Source organism: Euphorbia lathyris, chromosome 10 (assembly GCF_963576675.1).
Source record: "Euphorbia lathyris chromosome 10, ddEupLath1.1, whole genome shotgun sequence".
In the NCBI taxonomy this organism is placed as follows: Eukaryota; Viridiplantae; Streptophyta; class Magnoliopsida; order Malpighiales; family Euphorbiaceae; genus Euphorbia; species Euphorbia lathyris.
In genome coordinates, this window is record NC_088919.1 from 64,810,150 (window position 1) to 64,828,508 (window position 18,359).

General features: G+C 37.6%; 1 protein-coding gene across 1 annotated transcript; it reads left to right on the forward strand.

Moving 5' to 3' along the window:
* The first annotated feature begins 7,967 nt into the window (after positions 1–7,967).
* Positions 7,968–15,877, forward strand: LOC136209723 (secoisolariciresinol dehydrogenase-like). The gene is made up of 2 exons (XM_066001293.1): positions 7,968–8,005; positions 15,085–15,877. Exons 1-2 carry the CDS (start codon positions 7,968–7,970, stop codon positions 15,875–15,877), a joined length of 831 nt encoding a protein of 276 aa, XP_065857365.1.
* Positions 15,878–18,359: the final 2,482 nt, after the last annotated feature.

Consider the following 18,359-nt stretch of genomic DNA (forward strand, 5'->3'; position numbering starts at 1 on the left):
CATAAGGATGCTATTGTTTCAATTTCGAGTGATTCGAACGGTCGAATCTCCGTAAATCAAAAAAACGGTGGAGAAACGGTTGAGAGAAAACTGATAAATCAAAAAGAAGAAAAAAAAAATAAAAGAAAGAAGATGTGATCACCGCCTGACGAATTTGAGATATATATCTCAAATATGAAAAATATCAGGTTTGATCATCCATCTTTCTATAATCTTTTAAAAATTACCCTAAACTTTTATTTATACATAAAACTATCGAATTAACTCCAAACTTTTCTCATAGCACCAAATTAACTTCACACACCCAATAATTATAATATATACTAATATAAAAATATAAATTTTAGAAATTTAGACACAAACGTGACATGTAAACAGAGTAGGGCGGGGATTACATTCCTCATCCCTACTCCCCAACCTATCGGGAATTCCCTGTCCTTGTCCCCGAATCCTAAACGGGAAAAATTTTATACATGTCCCGCAAGATCCCCATGCCCAATTTCATATATATATATATATATATAATTTTTTTTTCTATTTTTTTCTCCATTTCTTTGGCATTTGGTATAGTATAACGATAAAAAAAAATAGGATTGAGTTTGAGTTAAGTGGTGGAAACGAGAATAAAATTGGCCTAACATAATAACTTTAAAAAGAATCATAAAAAATAAATCTTAAATGTAAAATGTAAATTTTTTTTTTTTTTGAAATAAAGAATCAATTTAATTAAAGGGCTAAATCAGCCAAAAGAATATCGCTAAGAAAAGGAGGTGGACATGCCCACTCTCCACGAACAGATGCAGACACAACCGCTCGAGCTAGGCAATGAGCTGCTGTGTTGGCTGAACGTTTAACAAAAGAGATTGAAACTAATTCTAACTCTTGAAGTAAAACAGAACAAAATGAAAGAATATCAGAAAGATATGAATTGTGAGATATTAGAGATGCTAATGCTTGAACTATGGATAAACAATCCGTTCGAATGATGATTCGGCTGAGGCCCCTTACTTTGATCCAGGACAGAACTTCCTTAAGAGCAATCGCCTCAGCAATAACTGGTTCGAATAAACCATCCAGAGTCCCATGATAGGCATAAGTGCACATACCTTCTGAGTTGCAAAGTAGAAACCCCATCGAACTGTAGCCCGCTTCTTGAAAGGTTCCGACATCCACATTACAGGCCTGAAATCCGATAGCCGGACGTAACCAGCGGGTATCTACCTGTGGAATATTGGGTTGAAATCGCTTTCCAGTCTCTTGCGCGGTATTCCAATCGCTGACTTCCTGTTGTATACGAGTCACTAAATCGCTGGGTCTGCTCTTCTTTCGATGCCATACAACCTCGTTTCTATATTTCCATAACAACCATATGCCCACCGTAATCAACTGCAGCTCCTCTACTTCCCCATTTAACAATTTTAACTGGAGCCAGGAATAGAAATCAGCCATTGCCGAGATAACTGAACTGCCAAAGATCAGCTCCCAAGTCTGGCGAGAAACTTCACACTCCGTGAACAGGTGATGCTCGGTTTCATCAACAGCAGCACAAACCGGACATACATTAGGGTGATTGCTGTGCCGGAGAGACAAGTTGTACATAGTAGGTAGGTTCTGTGATAGCACCCGCCAAACACAGTTTTTAACCTTGGGGGCCACTGATAAACCCCAAATCCTCTTCCAATGGCTGCTCGTATTTGATTCTGCACTGCTCTGAGGCCCTGAACTAATTCGATATCCGCTTTTCACTGAATAAACTCCCTTGATCTCAGGACCCCAAATCCACCCATCCTCTTGAACCCTTCCTCCTCTCGGAATTGACAAAATCAGACGTTGATCTCGCTGGTTAAAATTCGCCTGTATTCTTTCTTTATCCCAACTTCCATCGATTAAACACAAGTCTTGCACAGTGTTAGTTGGAAAATTTGGAGAAATGATGCTAGTCGGTTTTGGATTTTGTATATCTGGCAGCCACGGGCTATCCCATATATGAATTGATTTACCGTTGCCTACTTTACATCGTACACCTTGTAATAGTAAATCACGGCCAAGACTTCGCCATACATAGGAGGGGTTGTGTCCTTGGACAGCATCTTGGAAAGGGAGATGAGGAAAATACCTGGCTTTCAATACTTGAGACATTAATGAATCAGGTTCAGTGATGATTTTCCACCCCTGTTTAGCGAGTAGAGCGATGTTGAAGTGTTTAATGTTCCGAAAGCCCATTCCGCCCTCACTTTTAGGCTGACATAGACGAGTCCACTACTGCCAATGGATTCCTGAATTCGCCTCACCGGAATTGGACCACCAGAACCTGTTGAGCATTTTGTTGATGTCGTCACAAAATTGGTCTGTCATTAGAAAGACACTCATGATATAAGTAGGAATAGATTGCAGAACAGCTTTGATTAGGATCTCCTTTCCTGCACGTGAGAGGAATTTTTCTTTCCAGTTGTGAATTCTATTCCAGATCCGCTCTTTGATATGACCAAAAGCCTGTGACTTGCTTCTTCCGATAATAATTGGCGCTCTAAGGTATAGACCCAAATCTGTAACCTCATTCACTCCCAATAAAACTGAAACTGCTTCTCTTGTTCTGGCATCTGTCCCTTTACTGAACATCAGTGAAGATTTTTGATAGTTTATTTTCTGACCGGACGCCGTTTCATAAATCTGAAGGCTTTGAAGTATGGTGGCTGCCTCTAATGAATTAGCTCTGAAAAAAAGAAAACTATCGTCAGCAAAAAATAGGTGAGATACCATGGGGGCCGATCTCGCTACCGAACAACCATGTAATAGCCCTGCATTTTCTTTGGCTTTGAGCAGAACCGATAATCCCTCAGCGCAGATGAGAAATAAGAACGACGACAAAGGATCCCCTTGTCGGAGGCCGCGGCTAGGGGTAATGATGCTGCTGGTTCGCCCGTTATGGAGAATTTTGTACGATACTGAGTTGACACACATCAACATCCATTTAATCCACTGATTATGAAATCCCATTTTCGCTAGCATGCTTCTCAAAAAATCCCATTCGACTCTGTCATAAGCTTTACTCATGTCTAGCTTGAGTGCAGCCATTCCTGAACCTTTCGACAACTTCAGCTTGTGAAGCACCTCAAAAGCCACAATAATGTTATCAGATATTGCTCGCCCCGATAAGAATGCACTCTGATTTGCAGAAATAACATTAGGGAGAATCTTCTTGAACCGGTTAGCCAGCATTTTGGACAAAATTTTGAAAATAACATTACATAATGCTATAGGGCGAAGATCGGTTACCAATGTTGCTTCTTTCTTTTTAGGAATGAGAACAATAAGAGTCTCGTTTAGATGAGCAGGGAAAGATGAAGAGTTGAGACAAGCTAGGCAAGTGGAAATCACTTTAGGTCCAACAATATCCCAAAATCTCTGAAAGAATGCCGGATTCAGCCCATCAGGGCCAGGGCTTTTGTCGGGGTGCATTGAAAAGCAGGCTGTGCGTACCTCTTCTGCAGAAAAAACTCGTGTTAAGAACTGATTATCCGCTTCAGACACCCTGGCGCTAACATCCTCAATTATTTCTGCTGCCTCACTGCCTCTAGTTGTGAAGATATCCTGAAAATAATCCGTCAATAACTCTTCAAGACCTGATCCCCATCCACATCAATTCCCATTCTCATTTAACAGTTCAGAGAAGGAGTTATTTCTTTTCCTTGCCGAGGCGTATTCATGAAAGTACCTGGTGTTACAATCGCCGTCTTGCAACCAGAACAGCTTGGCCCTCTAACGCCAAAAATCTTCCCGTTGGGCTAAGGCTGTGTTGTATGATGTGCTAACATCTTTGAATAAGGTCATTCCCCTTCTGTCTGTTCGTTGTTTCAGCCTTTGTAACTGATTGCGCAAATCTGTTATGTTTTTGTTGAAATTCTGATGGTGATTCGCACTCCACTCCTGTAGTGCCGCTGTGCAATTCTCAATCTGTTGTTTAATTGAAGCTTCCTCAATTTGATTCCAGGCTCTTTCAACGATTGACCCACATTGCTCCTCTCGTAGCCAGCCATTTTCAAATCTGAACCTCTTCGGCTGGGGAATTCTGATCCACATTTTAACGGTTAGCCGAATAGCCGGGTGATCTGAACATGTTGTGATTATATTATGGAGATCAGAATTGGGAAAAGATTCCTTCCATTTGGGGCTGATAAGAGCTCTGTCAAGCCTTTCTTCGATCCACCTTGTAGTTCCGCGTCCAGTTTCCCAAGTATATGGGTATCCTTGCATTTCCATACTTAATAAACCACAATCCTCAATTGCTGATCTGAAACCCTCAAGTAGATTATTAGGGTGTCTGTTACCTCCAATTTTTTCTGATTGACATAAGAGATCATTGAAATCTCCAATACAGCACCAAAGAAGATTAGAGTAAGAATTTAAAGACCTCAGCAGATTCCCAGGATTCTCTTCGTTTGTTCCTTTCGGGGTGACCATAAAAGCCGATTAGTCTCCACTTCGGTAAATTAGGCATACTAACCTCTGTATCAATGAAGTTGTCTGAGGACCCCAAGATAGTAACAACTGCTTTGTTTTTCCATAGGAGGGTCAGACCCCCTCCTCTACCTCTACTGTCAATAGCAAACCATTCATCGAATCCAAGTTTCCTGCAAATATTCCTTATTCGCTCTTTAGCCACCTTAGTTTCCATAAGGAAAAGAAACAAAGGTTTGTGGGCTCGGACCATGTCCCCGAGGACGTTCACTGTTCGTGGGTTGCCCAGACCACGACAGTTCCAGCTGATGATGCTCATACTCCCAGACGGGCCTGATCCTCAGGTCCCGTCTCATTTCCGTTTTTGTACTGTATGGTGCAGTTCACACTACCTGTCCTGTTGTTCATTACCACTCTTTTCCTTTTGGGTTCAACACTGACTCCCTCTTCAGAATAAATTGTTTCTCCAAAATTAGGTACTGAAGCTCCTGCTGGGAAACCAAATACCTTACTGCCTGACCCGGGTATTCCGTTCAGATCGCTGGTGTCTGCCTCAATATCACTATACAAATCCTCACCTTCCTCTAAAGGAGTGCGAATCCAGGCCTTACCATTAATTGATCCAGGTTTCCTGAGTGAAGCCCTAAGCGAACTTCCAAATTTCCTTTCAGACGGGTTGTCTGAATTATCAAATAATGCATTACAAAATTTGTCGGTGTGACCAATTATCCCACAATAAAAACAGAACTGAGGCAGTCGTTCATACTTGTAGGTTGCCCAAAATTTTTGTCCACCCCTGCGTTGTAAGAACTGGCCAGTTTTCAAGCTTTTCCTGGTGTCAATTGTAACCTTGATGCGGAGATAGCTTCTTCTCATACCCGTGAAATTCTTTGGATCAGTGTCTATAAAACAGCCCAAATCATTCCCTAGTGCCTTACATGCTGCTTCAGTCTGAAAATCAATAGGAAGATCGTATACCTGCACCCAGATTATTAAATTATGTAGTTCTACCTGTGATGCTTGTTCTGATGTTTTGAGCTGTTGAACCACCAGGATATTCTGATTGAAGGTCCAAGGACCGTCGTTCAGGACTCTGACCATATCTAGTTCATGGTAAAATTGAAATAGGTATCTCCCGCCTATTTTCGTTTCTGTAACTGTAACACCTTTTACCGGCCTCCATATCGAAGCTAATGTTGTCTGCATAGAGTCAAAGTGGATTGTTCGTGCTGATAGGAACTGACTAATAATGAAGAGCTTTGGGGGAGTATCTTTTGGTAGCAGCAACTCGTCGTCGAAAACCAGCGCTGGTTCGTCGTTCGAATTAATTTGTAGATTCGCATACTCTTCTGAGATACTCATGGTTTGAGGGGTTTTAGCAGAGTAGGTTTGGATTGAAGGGAGCGATGTATAGTTACAGGGTAGGATTGGGAATCCTGGAATCAAATTTGAATTTGGAAGGAGTGTAGAGTGAGTGGGGTAATTGGAATCGTTGGGATGATGGATTGTAGGATAATTGTAAAATCGGCTAAGGGGTTGCGGGATTTTAACAGGGTAGGTTTAAATTGAGGGAGAACAGAGTAATTGCAGATTATTTTGAGGGTTTCTAGGAAAGCAATTTGGGCGAATATAGTTTAGGTGATGGAGATTGATGGATTGGGGTTGTTGAATTAATAATAAGATAGGTTTGATTTCACGGGATGGGTTTTGGATTGAAGGGAGCTCACGGTGGATGAGATAGTGCTTGACGACGGGAAGGACGGGAGGCTGAGGACGACACTTAGGTTAAAACTTCTCAGATGAGAAGACATAAAAACTCCACAGAGGAGAGACGGGAGCGACTATAAAAGAAGGTATGATGTTATTCTCACTATTTCTTCCCATTGCTAGACCATTTTGCACGGAGATCCCCACTGGGGTGGGGATATATACCTATTTACATCCCTGCTTGCAAGGGACAAAACAATCTCCATCCCGCCCGTTTGCAATCCTAATTATCTGGTAACTCTTAGATTTAAATTGCACTATTTTATATATAAATACTAAATTCGTTTTCTCCCATTGATTATATGGCTAATTTTTTTTACATTATTCTTTAACTGTTAATGAAAATGTTATTTAATGTGTGTGTATATATATATTTGATAAAAAAAAAGCATGGGTCATATCATAAATAAGAAAACTGCAAGTAATCTTATACAAATAAAGGCTATGCTTAATATATGATCCACGTAGGTAAGATAAAAAAAACTACAAAGAACAAAACAAATCATTAAAGTTACAACAAACTCAAACAACATATGAAACAAATACTTCTCGAAACTCCAAATTCGCTCAGAAGTACTTGTAATCCAATCTTCATCATTTAATCCTTTCCGAAACTTCAGATCCGCGTCCTTTTTTTTTTGCAACCACATAGATAGTGACCTACAGATAAGATCTACCATTTCTTCTCGTGCTAAATTGAAAATTGTTAGAGATGAAAAGATAATAAACAACCTATACAATGCAAAGAAGTCCGATAAAATATACGAAAACCAACTAAAGTAAAATCAACGAAAAAAGAAAAGAAGAAAAACTCAGAAAGTAGAACGGTTCAACTCGAAAGAAATTTTTTTGGCAAAAAGGATAATTAAGCCCCTGAACTTTAGCTGTTTTAAGGATTAAGTCCCTGATAATTTATTTTTCCACATTAAGCACTTGATCATTGATTCTATTACGGATTAGCCCCTTATTTAACTTTTTCGTCAAGTTTGGACTACATACATCGTTAGGGCGATTCGGCTTGTTGACATCGACAAATAAAAATAAGAATTCCTTGACTAGGAGAGATAAAAATTAAAAACTAAAACGAAATTATAGAAATTAATTTCCAGTATATTCTTCCAAACTCGATTTTCTCCTCTCCAATTTTGTGATTTTCAACATTAGAATCGCCAAATCAATATTCTCATCAAATCCATAACAAAATCAATGATCATGGATTGGCCCGTTTGTTTTACCTACTGTTTACTGTTTGATGTTGCCATTTGCTGTTTGCTGTTACGGTTTGCGGTTGGAAAAAACTGCTTTTCCAAAAAGCAGAGATTCTCTGCTTTTGTAAAAGGCTGTTTTTCAGGTGTGAAAGGCAAACAGGGAGTTACTAACCAAACACATAATGCTGCTTTTCAGATTTAAAAGGCAAACATGACCAAACACTTAAAACTCTCCCTTTTGAAATGAAAAGGCAAACAAGAGCATGAAAATGAGCAAACAAACACCCCCTCAATGTGGAAAAATAATTGATCAGAGACTTGATCCTTAAAATATATAAAGTTCAGGGGCTTAATTATGCTTTTTACCCAAAAAAAAAAAAAAATTCAAACCAACAACCATATGTAATAAGTTGTTGGTTGAATTTATTATTTTTCTTTAGAAAAAAATGAAGCCGGCTTATACCTTTAGATAGTGTTAAAAGGAAGAGGTTTCTTTGAACTCATAAACCAATCACAAGAAGCAAGAAAGAAACCATGGCGACAACATCTTTGATCTCTGCAGTTACAAGAAGGTACGATTATCTTCTTCTATAATCATGTATATATTTGCTCACTGTTTTTAATTACATATATGTTCCGTTATTCGGATAATCGGGGTACGTTTATAGCTGATCCGTGCAATAAAATTCCAACTTTCGAAATAGATGATCATGCCAAAGATCATAAAACATGAATCAAACATCATAATCACATCAATCTAATGAGGAATTATGAAGATTAGTTTCACGGTATAAGTATTTCTGGTAGGATTTTCAAGTAGAAACTCTGATTGTCAATCGCAAAAAAGAAATCTTAGAGATTAGAGGAAGAGTTTTCTGTTTGTTATTGATTGGCCCCCTCAACTTTTAAAGATAGCCCCTCAACTTGCATGAAATATTCAGTTAGCCCCCTCAACTTTCATAAAATGTAATCAATTGATCACTCGGCTGCAAAAAAAAAAAAAAGTAAGTTAAATATGGAAGATATATTGCATGAGTCTTAAAAAAAGAAAAACGACCAAAATCGAAGTATACGGTTCTAATATTAGAGAGAACAAGTTGTATCGTTGAGCAATCAATAACTTCATATTTAATCTCTTTTTTAATTATGTAATAACATTCTAACATGAGTGGAATACATATTCCGTATTTAACTTACTTTTTTACGACCAAGTGATCAATTGATTACATTTTACGCAAGTTCAGGGGGTTAACTGAACATTTTATGCAAGTTGAGGGGGCTATCAAGACATTTTGAAAGTTCAGAGGGCCAATCAAGCTTTTTGTACTATTAGATATGGATATTTCTGCTGTAATTTAGGAATATAATTGATTTGTAATTATCATGTTCACACATATATCTTGTGTATATATATCACATTATCAATGAATGGAAAGGCAAGGATTCTACATTATCATGGTATCATGAGCCTAATTTCTTTCCTAAAAACTCTCTCCTAAAATTTCTCTCCCTAATCCCACCCAAATCTCTTCTTTCTCTCTTCCTCATTCTGCCGTTCTTCATCCCTAAAAACTCTACTGCCACCATGCCAAACAATGAACAAAACAATGGTGCCGCCGCCGCACCAACTCATCCGGCCCTCTCCATTATCAACATTACCTCCTTTATTCGTGATCCTCTCGAATCCGGCAAAGGCCTCTATACCACTTGGGCTGAACTTTTTAAAACACATGCCCGTGCTTTTCAAGTTCTTGATCATATCCTTCCTGAAACCGACGATAAATCGGAAACCTCTTCTTCGGTTATGAAAGCAAACAATCCAGGTTTATGGTCTCGTGTTGATGCCATCGTGTTGCAATGGATTTATGGAACCATATCTTCAGACCTTCTCAACAGTATCATCGGACCAAATTTAACAGCCGCCGACGCTTGGAAACTCCTAGAACAACAATTCTCCGATAATAAAAATTCAAGAGCCCTTTATTTACAACAAGAACTGTCCAATGCTAGACTTGAAAATTTTGATGATATCTCTGCCTACTGCCAACATTTGAAGTCCCTCTCGGACCAATTAAGCAACGTCGGGGCTGCCGTATCCAACGATCGTCTCGTTCTTCAATTAATTTCAGGGCTCACTGACGCCTACGAGACAATCGGAACACAAATTCGCCACAATGACATTCTGCCCAATTTCACAAAGGCAAGGTCCATGTTATTATTGGAAGAATCTGCCCGTAAAAAACGCACAGCCGCCACCGTCGGATCTGAAATTGCCGCCGTTACTATCGCCCAACAGTCCCCGTCGAATCAAGCTCCTCCATATTCAAATCACGTTCGGCCTTCTTTCCCTCAAAATTCTGGCGCTGCTCGCGGTGGCCGGGGTTATTATCGCCGTGGCAGAGGCGGACGGGGCAGAGGCGGACGATGGCAGCAAAATAGCGGTCCTCGCTGGTCAGGGGCTGTTTCTTTACAACAGCCATGGGGGTACGGGCCATGGACTGGACAGGCGCCCCAACGGGCCTATCCCCTATGTCCTTATCCTTCTTGGCCCAATTCTTCACATGGTGCAACTCATGGTGCAACTCGCGGGCCTGTTTTTAATAACAATTCTTCTGCAGTCCAGCCAGGCATATTGGGAGCCCATCCGCAGGCCCATCTGGCCCAGTATTACACTCCAACAAACATTGAGGCGGCTATGCACACCTTGACAATCACACCACCTGCAGAACCTTGGCATATGGACACCGGCGCCACTTCTCACATGAGCGGGGATGGAGGTAAACTCACATCTTATTTAAATAAGAGTCCTAACACGAGTATCGTAGTAGGTAATGGCACTTGTATTCCTGTTATCGGTCTTGGTAATGCATCCTTAAAAACAAACAACAAAACCCTAGAATTGAACAATGTTTTACATGCCCCTAGATTAATCAAAAACCTTATATCTGTGCGGAAATTTGCTATTGATAATAATGTGTCCGTTGAATTTGATCCTGTTGGTTTCTCTGTGAAGGACTTGCGCACGGGGATCCCTATTATGAGATGTAATAGCACCGGTGATTTATATCCAGTCACATCCTCCTCTTCAGAGTCTTCTTATGCTTTAAATGCTTCTGTTTTATCTCCTTCAGTTTGGCACAATAGATTGGGCCATCCTGGTCCTCAAATTTTAGACAATCTTCGAACTAATAATTTTATTTCTTGTCCTAAAAATGTTGATTTTTCTATTTGCAATTCTTGTGTGCTTGGGAAACATATTAAATTGCCTTTTTATGCTTCTAAAAATATGTCATCAATGCCGTTTGATATTATTCATAGTGATATATGGACATCTCCTGTTCTAAGTTCTAGTGGCTATAGATATTATGTTCTTTTCCTAGATGATTATTCTAATTTTCTGTGGACTTTTCCCTTAGCAAATAAATCTCAAGTTTTTTCTGTGTTCCTCACATTCCGAAATTACGTACGTACTCAATTTGAAAAAGATATCAAAACTTTTCAGTGTGATAATGGTGGTGAGTATAACAATAGTCATTTTCATGATTTTTTTAACAATAATGGTATGCAATTCCGTTTTTCATGTCCACATACTTCCTCCCAAAACGGTAAATCTGAACGAACGATTCGAACAATCAATAATATAATTCGCACTCTTCTAACACATGCTTCTTGCTCTCATTCTTTCTGGCCTCATGCTCTTGCTCATGCGACCTATCTTTTAAATATTCTCCCTCACAAAAATCTTAGTCTTCTTTCACCGACTCAAATTCTCTACAATCGTACTCCTTCTTATACTCACTTACGCACTTTCGGTTGTCTTTGTTACCCACTTGTCCCTTCTTCCTCTAGAAATAAACTTCAACCTAGGTCCTCTCCATGTGTGTTTCTTGGATATCCATCCAATCATCGAGGCTATAAGTGTTACGACATCTCCGCGCGGAAAATAATTATATCTCGTCACGTTATTTTCAATGAAAGCAAATTTCCATTTTCCACTCAACATGTCTCGGCCTCCCCTCCCATTTCTTCTATTTCCAACTCACCTACACAAACAACCCAACCCATTATTCCCTTCCCCACTAATGCGTCCACTCCTAACCAAAGCCCAGTTTCACCACGGCCCAACAGTCCCAACCCATCTTCCCAAAACAGCCCAGCACTTCCCCCTTCTCCTCTCGACAGTCCCTTTCCTTCTCCAATTCAACACGGCCCAAACACAAATTCCCCACAACAGCTCACCTCCCTACAACAGCCCACTTCCCCGCCTTCTCCCGATCCTATACACGCCAACCCAACCCAACCGACTCACCCTATGACAACCCGAGCTAAACTTGGAATTTTCAAACCCCAAAGAAAGCTCAACTTACACACCACCACTATTTCTCCTATTCCTTCTAATCCCTCACTTGCTTTACAAGACCCTAATTGGAAACAAGCCATGACTGAAGAATATAAGGCTCTTATTGAAAATAAGACGTGGGTCCTCGTACCCCGTCCTTCTAATGCTAATGTTCTTCGTAGTTGGTGGATTCTCAGGCACAAATTTAATGCAGATGGATCTTTTGAAAGATACAAAGCAAGACTTGTTGGAAATGGGGCGAATCAACTTGTTGGGGTAGACTGTGGTGATACTTTCAGTCCAGTTGTTAAGCCAGCAACAATTCGAGCTGTATTAAGTATTGCACTTTCTAAAGGTTGGCCACTACATCAGCTGGATGTAAAAAATGCTTTTCTTCATGGGGATCTTCATGAGACTGTTTATATGCATCAACCACTGGGATTTCGGGATCCCAACTATCCAGATCATGTATGCCTTCTTCAAAAGTCTCTTTATGGTCTCAAACAGGCACCACGGGCGTGGTACCAACGGTTTGCCTCTTTCTTGTCTACCATGGGTTTTTCTCACAGTAAATCTGATCATTCACTGTTTGTCTTTCGTCGGGGAGCAGAGATGGCATATCTACTCTTATATGTGGATGACATCGTTCTAGCTACTTCTTCCACTGCTCTACGAGAGTCAATTATCAACAAATTGAGTTCCGAATTTGCTATGAAAGATCTTGGCCCATTGAGTTATTTTTTAGGGATATCTGTCACTCGGAGCGCCGGCTCTCTTTTTCTGTCTCAAAAGAAGTATGCTACTGAGATCATTTCTAAAGCCGGTCTTTCTTCAGCAAATTCCTGTACAACACCTGTTGACACTAAGCAAAAACTGAGTGCTTCATCTGGTTCTGCTTATCATGATCCATCTGAGTATCGAAGTTTAGCTGGTGCATTACAGTATTTGACTCTCACTCGCCCAGACATCAGTTATGCTGTTCAGCAAGTCTGTTTATTCATGCACGATCCCAAAACGTCTCATATGGCAGCTATCAAGCGGATTCTTCGATATGTTAAAGGAACCCTGGAGTTCGGACTTACATTCACAACCTCTTCACTAGATTCCTTGGTCTCCTATACAGATGCAGATTGGGGGGGATGTCCTGACACTCGACGTTCTACTTCAGGATATTGTGTTTTCCTTGGTGACAATCTTCTGTCTTGGTCTGCTAAGCGGCAACCCACTTTATCTCGTTCTAGTGCTGAAGCAGAGTATCGTGGTGTTGCTAATGTCGTATCTGAAACTTGCTGGATTAGAAATCTTCTTCTTGAACTTCATTGCCCTATTAGTAAATCCACCTTGGTATATTGTGACAATGTGAGTGCAGTTTACCTCACTGGTAATCCTGTACAACACCAACGTACCAAGCATATTGAGATGGATATACATTTTGTTCGAGAAAAGGTTGCTAAAGGAGAGGTTAGGGTACTTCATGTTCCTTCTCGTCATCAAATTGCAGATATTTTCACCAAAGGTCTACCACAAATTCTTTTCGACGACTTCCGCTCTAGTCTCAACGTTCGACCACCTCCCGTTTCGACTACGGGGGTGTATTAGATATGGATATTTCTGCTGTAATTTAGGAATATAATTGATTTGTAATTATCATGTTCACACATATATCTTGTGTATATATATCACATTATCAATGAATGGAAAGGCAAGGATTCTACATTATCATGTACAAGTTGAAGGGAAAAATGATGTATTAAACCTTATCTTTATATACAGAATGAAATGTCATAATGAAAAGTCATATTTTTCATTCAATCGGGTCGGGTCCCATCAAGGATGACTCACCCGAAATATCCAACGGATGTATATATGAAATAAAAGATCGATATGAACTCTGGTTGTTGCTTTGCTTTGATGATTAATGATAACTCGATGGCTCCATCGTGCCTGCGATGCATTATTTAATTTTTTTTTGTTACATACCCTGTTAATTTTCGATGGAAGAATAAAAAAAGCTTAGAGTTTTGGATCGATGTCTATGTTCGTTCGTTTGTTTGTTTATAAAAAGATGACTGAAGTACTCGTGCGTTTGCAAAACCAAAAAACTTTAGGTTTACAATGTCAATTTTATGTTTCTTATGAAATGATGATATTTTATAACTTTAATTCTTCGATTTTTGAGTTTTGAGGTTATTTAGGTATTTTGGTTAGGAGTGAGAAAGTTAATATTTAGATAGAGAAAGTTGTAAAATTAACGATTTTGAAAAATAAAAAATGTAGTTCAAAAATAAATATGATAATAAACAAATTTAATTTTTAAATTTTTCTATTTTGAGATTATCAACGTTCAATTTGACAATCTAACTTAAAATTTATTGATTTTGCAAACCAGCGACAATCACAGTCGTCTTTTTGCAACAACACAAAAAACCACAAAAATTCCTATGCAAATCAGCGAAAACACTTTGAAATTATCTCTTAAAAATTTGTGTATTTATTTTTCTGGAAACTGTTTATATTTAGTAGAGAAAAGTAAATTATTTAAGGAGTACCAGAAAAAATTATTTTTAAATAATTGTTTTTTCCAATTGGAAAATGAAAAATCAAATTGATATTCAAAGCTCATTAATTAATCAAATTTTCTTGGTGGATACAGGTCAGTTTATATCTATGATATTCGGTAAATTATTAGAAGCACCCGATTCTCCATGATATTCAGTTCAAATGTTAACAGGATTTTATTTATTTTTATTCATTTATGACAAACAGAAATTTATTTATTTATTTTTATTTTTATAATCAAGTGAACTTTTTTTTTTAAAGAATAATCAAGTGAACTTAATTAAGTTAGAATTGTATAATGAGAAAATTTTATAATTTTAATTATTATTCTTCTGACTATATTATTTAGGAAAATGTACGTACAACTACTAAAGTTTGGATCTATTTCACATAGATTACTTAATTTTATTTTCTTTTATAATAACATTATTTATTATTTTAATAAAATCATTCCGGTAAATTTATTCCGATAAATTTGTCCATAAAATGCACTATAATATTGATGTGACATAGAAAACGGTTGATTATATTATGTCAACTAAACATCATATCGGACAAAGATGTGATTCATAAAAAAAAATTGAGACTTAAAATGTGTCGTGTGTTTCTCATATTAACCGTAAGAGTAAGATATAGAGTTGAATTAGCATACAATTTATGTGTCGTGTTAACGTTTTGGTAAGTTTTTATACACGAATTGTCTAAAATGTCTTTATGGAAAAAAATTAAGAGTTTAGAAACATTTTCTTGCAGATTACAGGGGAAAGTAGCTCTAATCACCGGAGGAGCAAGCGGCATAGGGGCATGCACTGCCGGAGTCCTAGCCCACCACGGTGCCAAGGTAGTAATTGCCGATGTTCAAGACGAACTAGGCCATTCCGTCGCAGAATCACTAGGCCAATCAAACTCCACATTTGTCCATTGCGACGTCACTAATGAGGCCCATATAAAAACCGCCGTTGACAAAGCTGTTTCTACCTACGGAAAACTAGATATCATGTTCAACAACGCAGGAATTTCCGACGAAAACAAATCCCGCATCATCGACAACGAAAAGGCCGATTTCGAACGCGTTCTCAGCATTAATGTGACTGGAGTTTTCCTCGGAATCAAACACGCCGCCCGCGTCATGATTCCAGCACGTAGCGGGAGCATCATTTCAACTGCCAGCGTAAGCTCGAGAGTCGGAGCGGCAGCTACACATGCGTACTGTTGCTCAAAACATGCCGTTTTAGGGCTAACGAAAAACGCCGCGGTTGAGCTCGGACAGTTTGGTATTAGGGTGAACTGCGTGTCGCCTTATGCTCTCGCGACTCCTTTAGCGACGAAGTTTGTCGGGGTTAACGACGAGGAATTAGAGAAGGTAATGGAATCACTTGGTAATTTGAAAGGTGTCACACTTAAGGCAGAGGATGTTGCTAATGCAATACTTTATTTAGGTAGTGAGGAAGGAAGATATGTTAGTGGGCATAATTTGTTTATTGATGGAGGATTTACAATTCATAACCCATCTTTTCATATGTTTCAATATCCTGATTCTAATTAGTTTGTAATTTGTATCGGTGTTCACTAAAGTTAGAATAATATCCTCGAAAAGTCACAAAAATTCAATGTTGGTAAATAGCTTTTTATGGCAAAATTAGAAGTTTGAGCAACTTTAGAGGTTTTGACTCTAATAGTTGTGTTTGGTGTAGAGATGTTTGAAAGAGCTTATTGGGTCCAAAACGGTAATTTTGAAAAAGCTCATTCAATTAGCTTATTATTCCATCTCTTTTAAATGACATTTTTACCCATATTTATTACCATCTAACCCCAAATAAAGATTTTACCATATCCCTATTTGTCATTTTACACAAACAACTATTAACAATCAGCTAAATTTTACCAAACAAGTTTACATAATCAGTTAGTCAAATCAGCTAGTCAAATCAGCTAACCGAAAAGGTAAGCAGCTAACATCTACTGTAATCAGCTATCAGTTGCCAGCTAATAGCTATTTGCCAAACATGGCCAATATGTTTCAATAAAATCACTTATGTTTACTTTGTCCCAATAAAGTCACTTTAAACGTTTTTCAGTCAATTTTTCACTGAAATTGTTGACGTGGCATGTCAACGTCACATTGGTGCCACCTGACATATTAAAAAAACATAACTACACATTTTAATTGACTTTTAATTAACAATCGATTTACCATGTGAGTTATATGGTTACAATTTTAATTGACAATACTTATTTACTTGAGTTAATTTGTAGTTAAATTTCTTTTATTTTGCCACATGACAATAAGGCATATGATTAGATATCAAGTAATCAACTCCGGAAGGAAAAATGATCACAAAACGTCCAAACTAACTTTATTAGGACAAAAAAAAAAAACTTAAGTGATTTTATTCAAACAAATTAAACCTTTATAACATTTTAAGGATATTATCTAAATTTTTAGGACCATCGGTAATAATTACCCAAACTGTTAGCCGAGAGCTCATGTGTATGAAAATGAAAATTCAGAGGCATAATATGAGAAAATAAATGATACGGCGCTCAATCTTTCAAATCCTAAAAATTTAGGGACGGTGGTGAAAGATATTGAAAGTTCGATAATTATTTTGTTATAATAGTGAATTTAGTGATATTGCTAATACAAAATAAAATGTTTGGGATGATTGGTGAAATTTACCCATTTTATAGTCCATATCTTTTTATATGAAAATTATAATTAATTATAAAATTATAATTAAATCATATTATAAAAATTAGGCAAAAAAGCATTCTGAGGCTCCCGATCTTTCCTTGTTTGGTGCATTAAGCCCTCGATCTTTCATTTAGATACATTGAGCCCCTGATCTTTCATTGTTTGGCGCATTAAGCTCTCGACCTTTCATTTAGACACATTGAGCCCATGATCTTTCATATATGGGTGTATTAAGGGCTTGTTTGGTTCAACTGTTAGCTAATAGATGTTGTTGTTGCTTTTAGCTGTTTGCGGCTGCAGTAAGCTGTTTGTTGTTGCTGTTAGTTGCTTGTTATTAGTTGTTTAATTATTAGTGTTTGGTAAAATTATAATGAACTGTTGCTGTTAGTATTTATTTCTAATATGGACATGTTTTAAATTAATCAACAAAAAAATTACTATAAAATAAAAAAAATGTATTATACAAATTAATAAAAATAATTTATATAAAAAATAAATAATTTATTGAACGCAACAAAACTTTGTTTTTCGATAATTTTGTTCTAGAAATAAAAATAATGTTAAAAATGAAACACATTTTGTGGAAATAAGAAGGATAATTTTATCAATAACAAGTAACTACAAACAGCTGTCCATGAAAAATTTAAAAAAGAGTTTTTCGTGAAAAGCTTTAAAAAAGAGTTTTTCGTGAAAAGCTTTAAAAAAGAGCTATTCGTGAAAAGCTACAAAATGATGTAGTGTCCAGAGAAAATACTAAACGATGGGGTTATATAGACCTAACCAAACGCTATATTTCCTGCGGTTTGGAGTGAAACGCTAATAATTAAACAACCAATAACAAACAACCAACAGTAACAACAACTTACTACAACCGCAAACAGCTAACAGCAACAGCAACAGCAACATCTATTAGCTAACAGTTGAACCAAACAAACCTTTAATACACCCATATATGAATTGATTTACGGAAGGACCTAATACACTCATATATGAAAGATCAAGGGCTCAATGTGTCTAAATGAAAGATGGATGGCTTAATGCACCAAACAATGAAAGATCAGTGGTTCAATATGTCTAAATGAAAGATCGAAGGGTTAATGCACCAAACAATGAAAGATCAGAGGCCTCAAAATACTTTTTGCTTAAAAATTAATTCTAAATATCACTATTTTTTATATATATATCACAAATAAAATATAGCTTTATATTCTAAATTTATAAATTCTATACCTAATTTATAAATCCGAAATTCTAAAAAATATATCTTAAACTTTTAATTTATAAATTTTAATCCTTCGAAAATATTAAAAACAATAATTTACTAAGATTGATA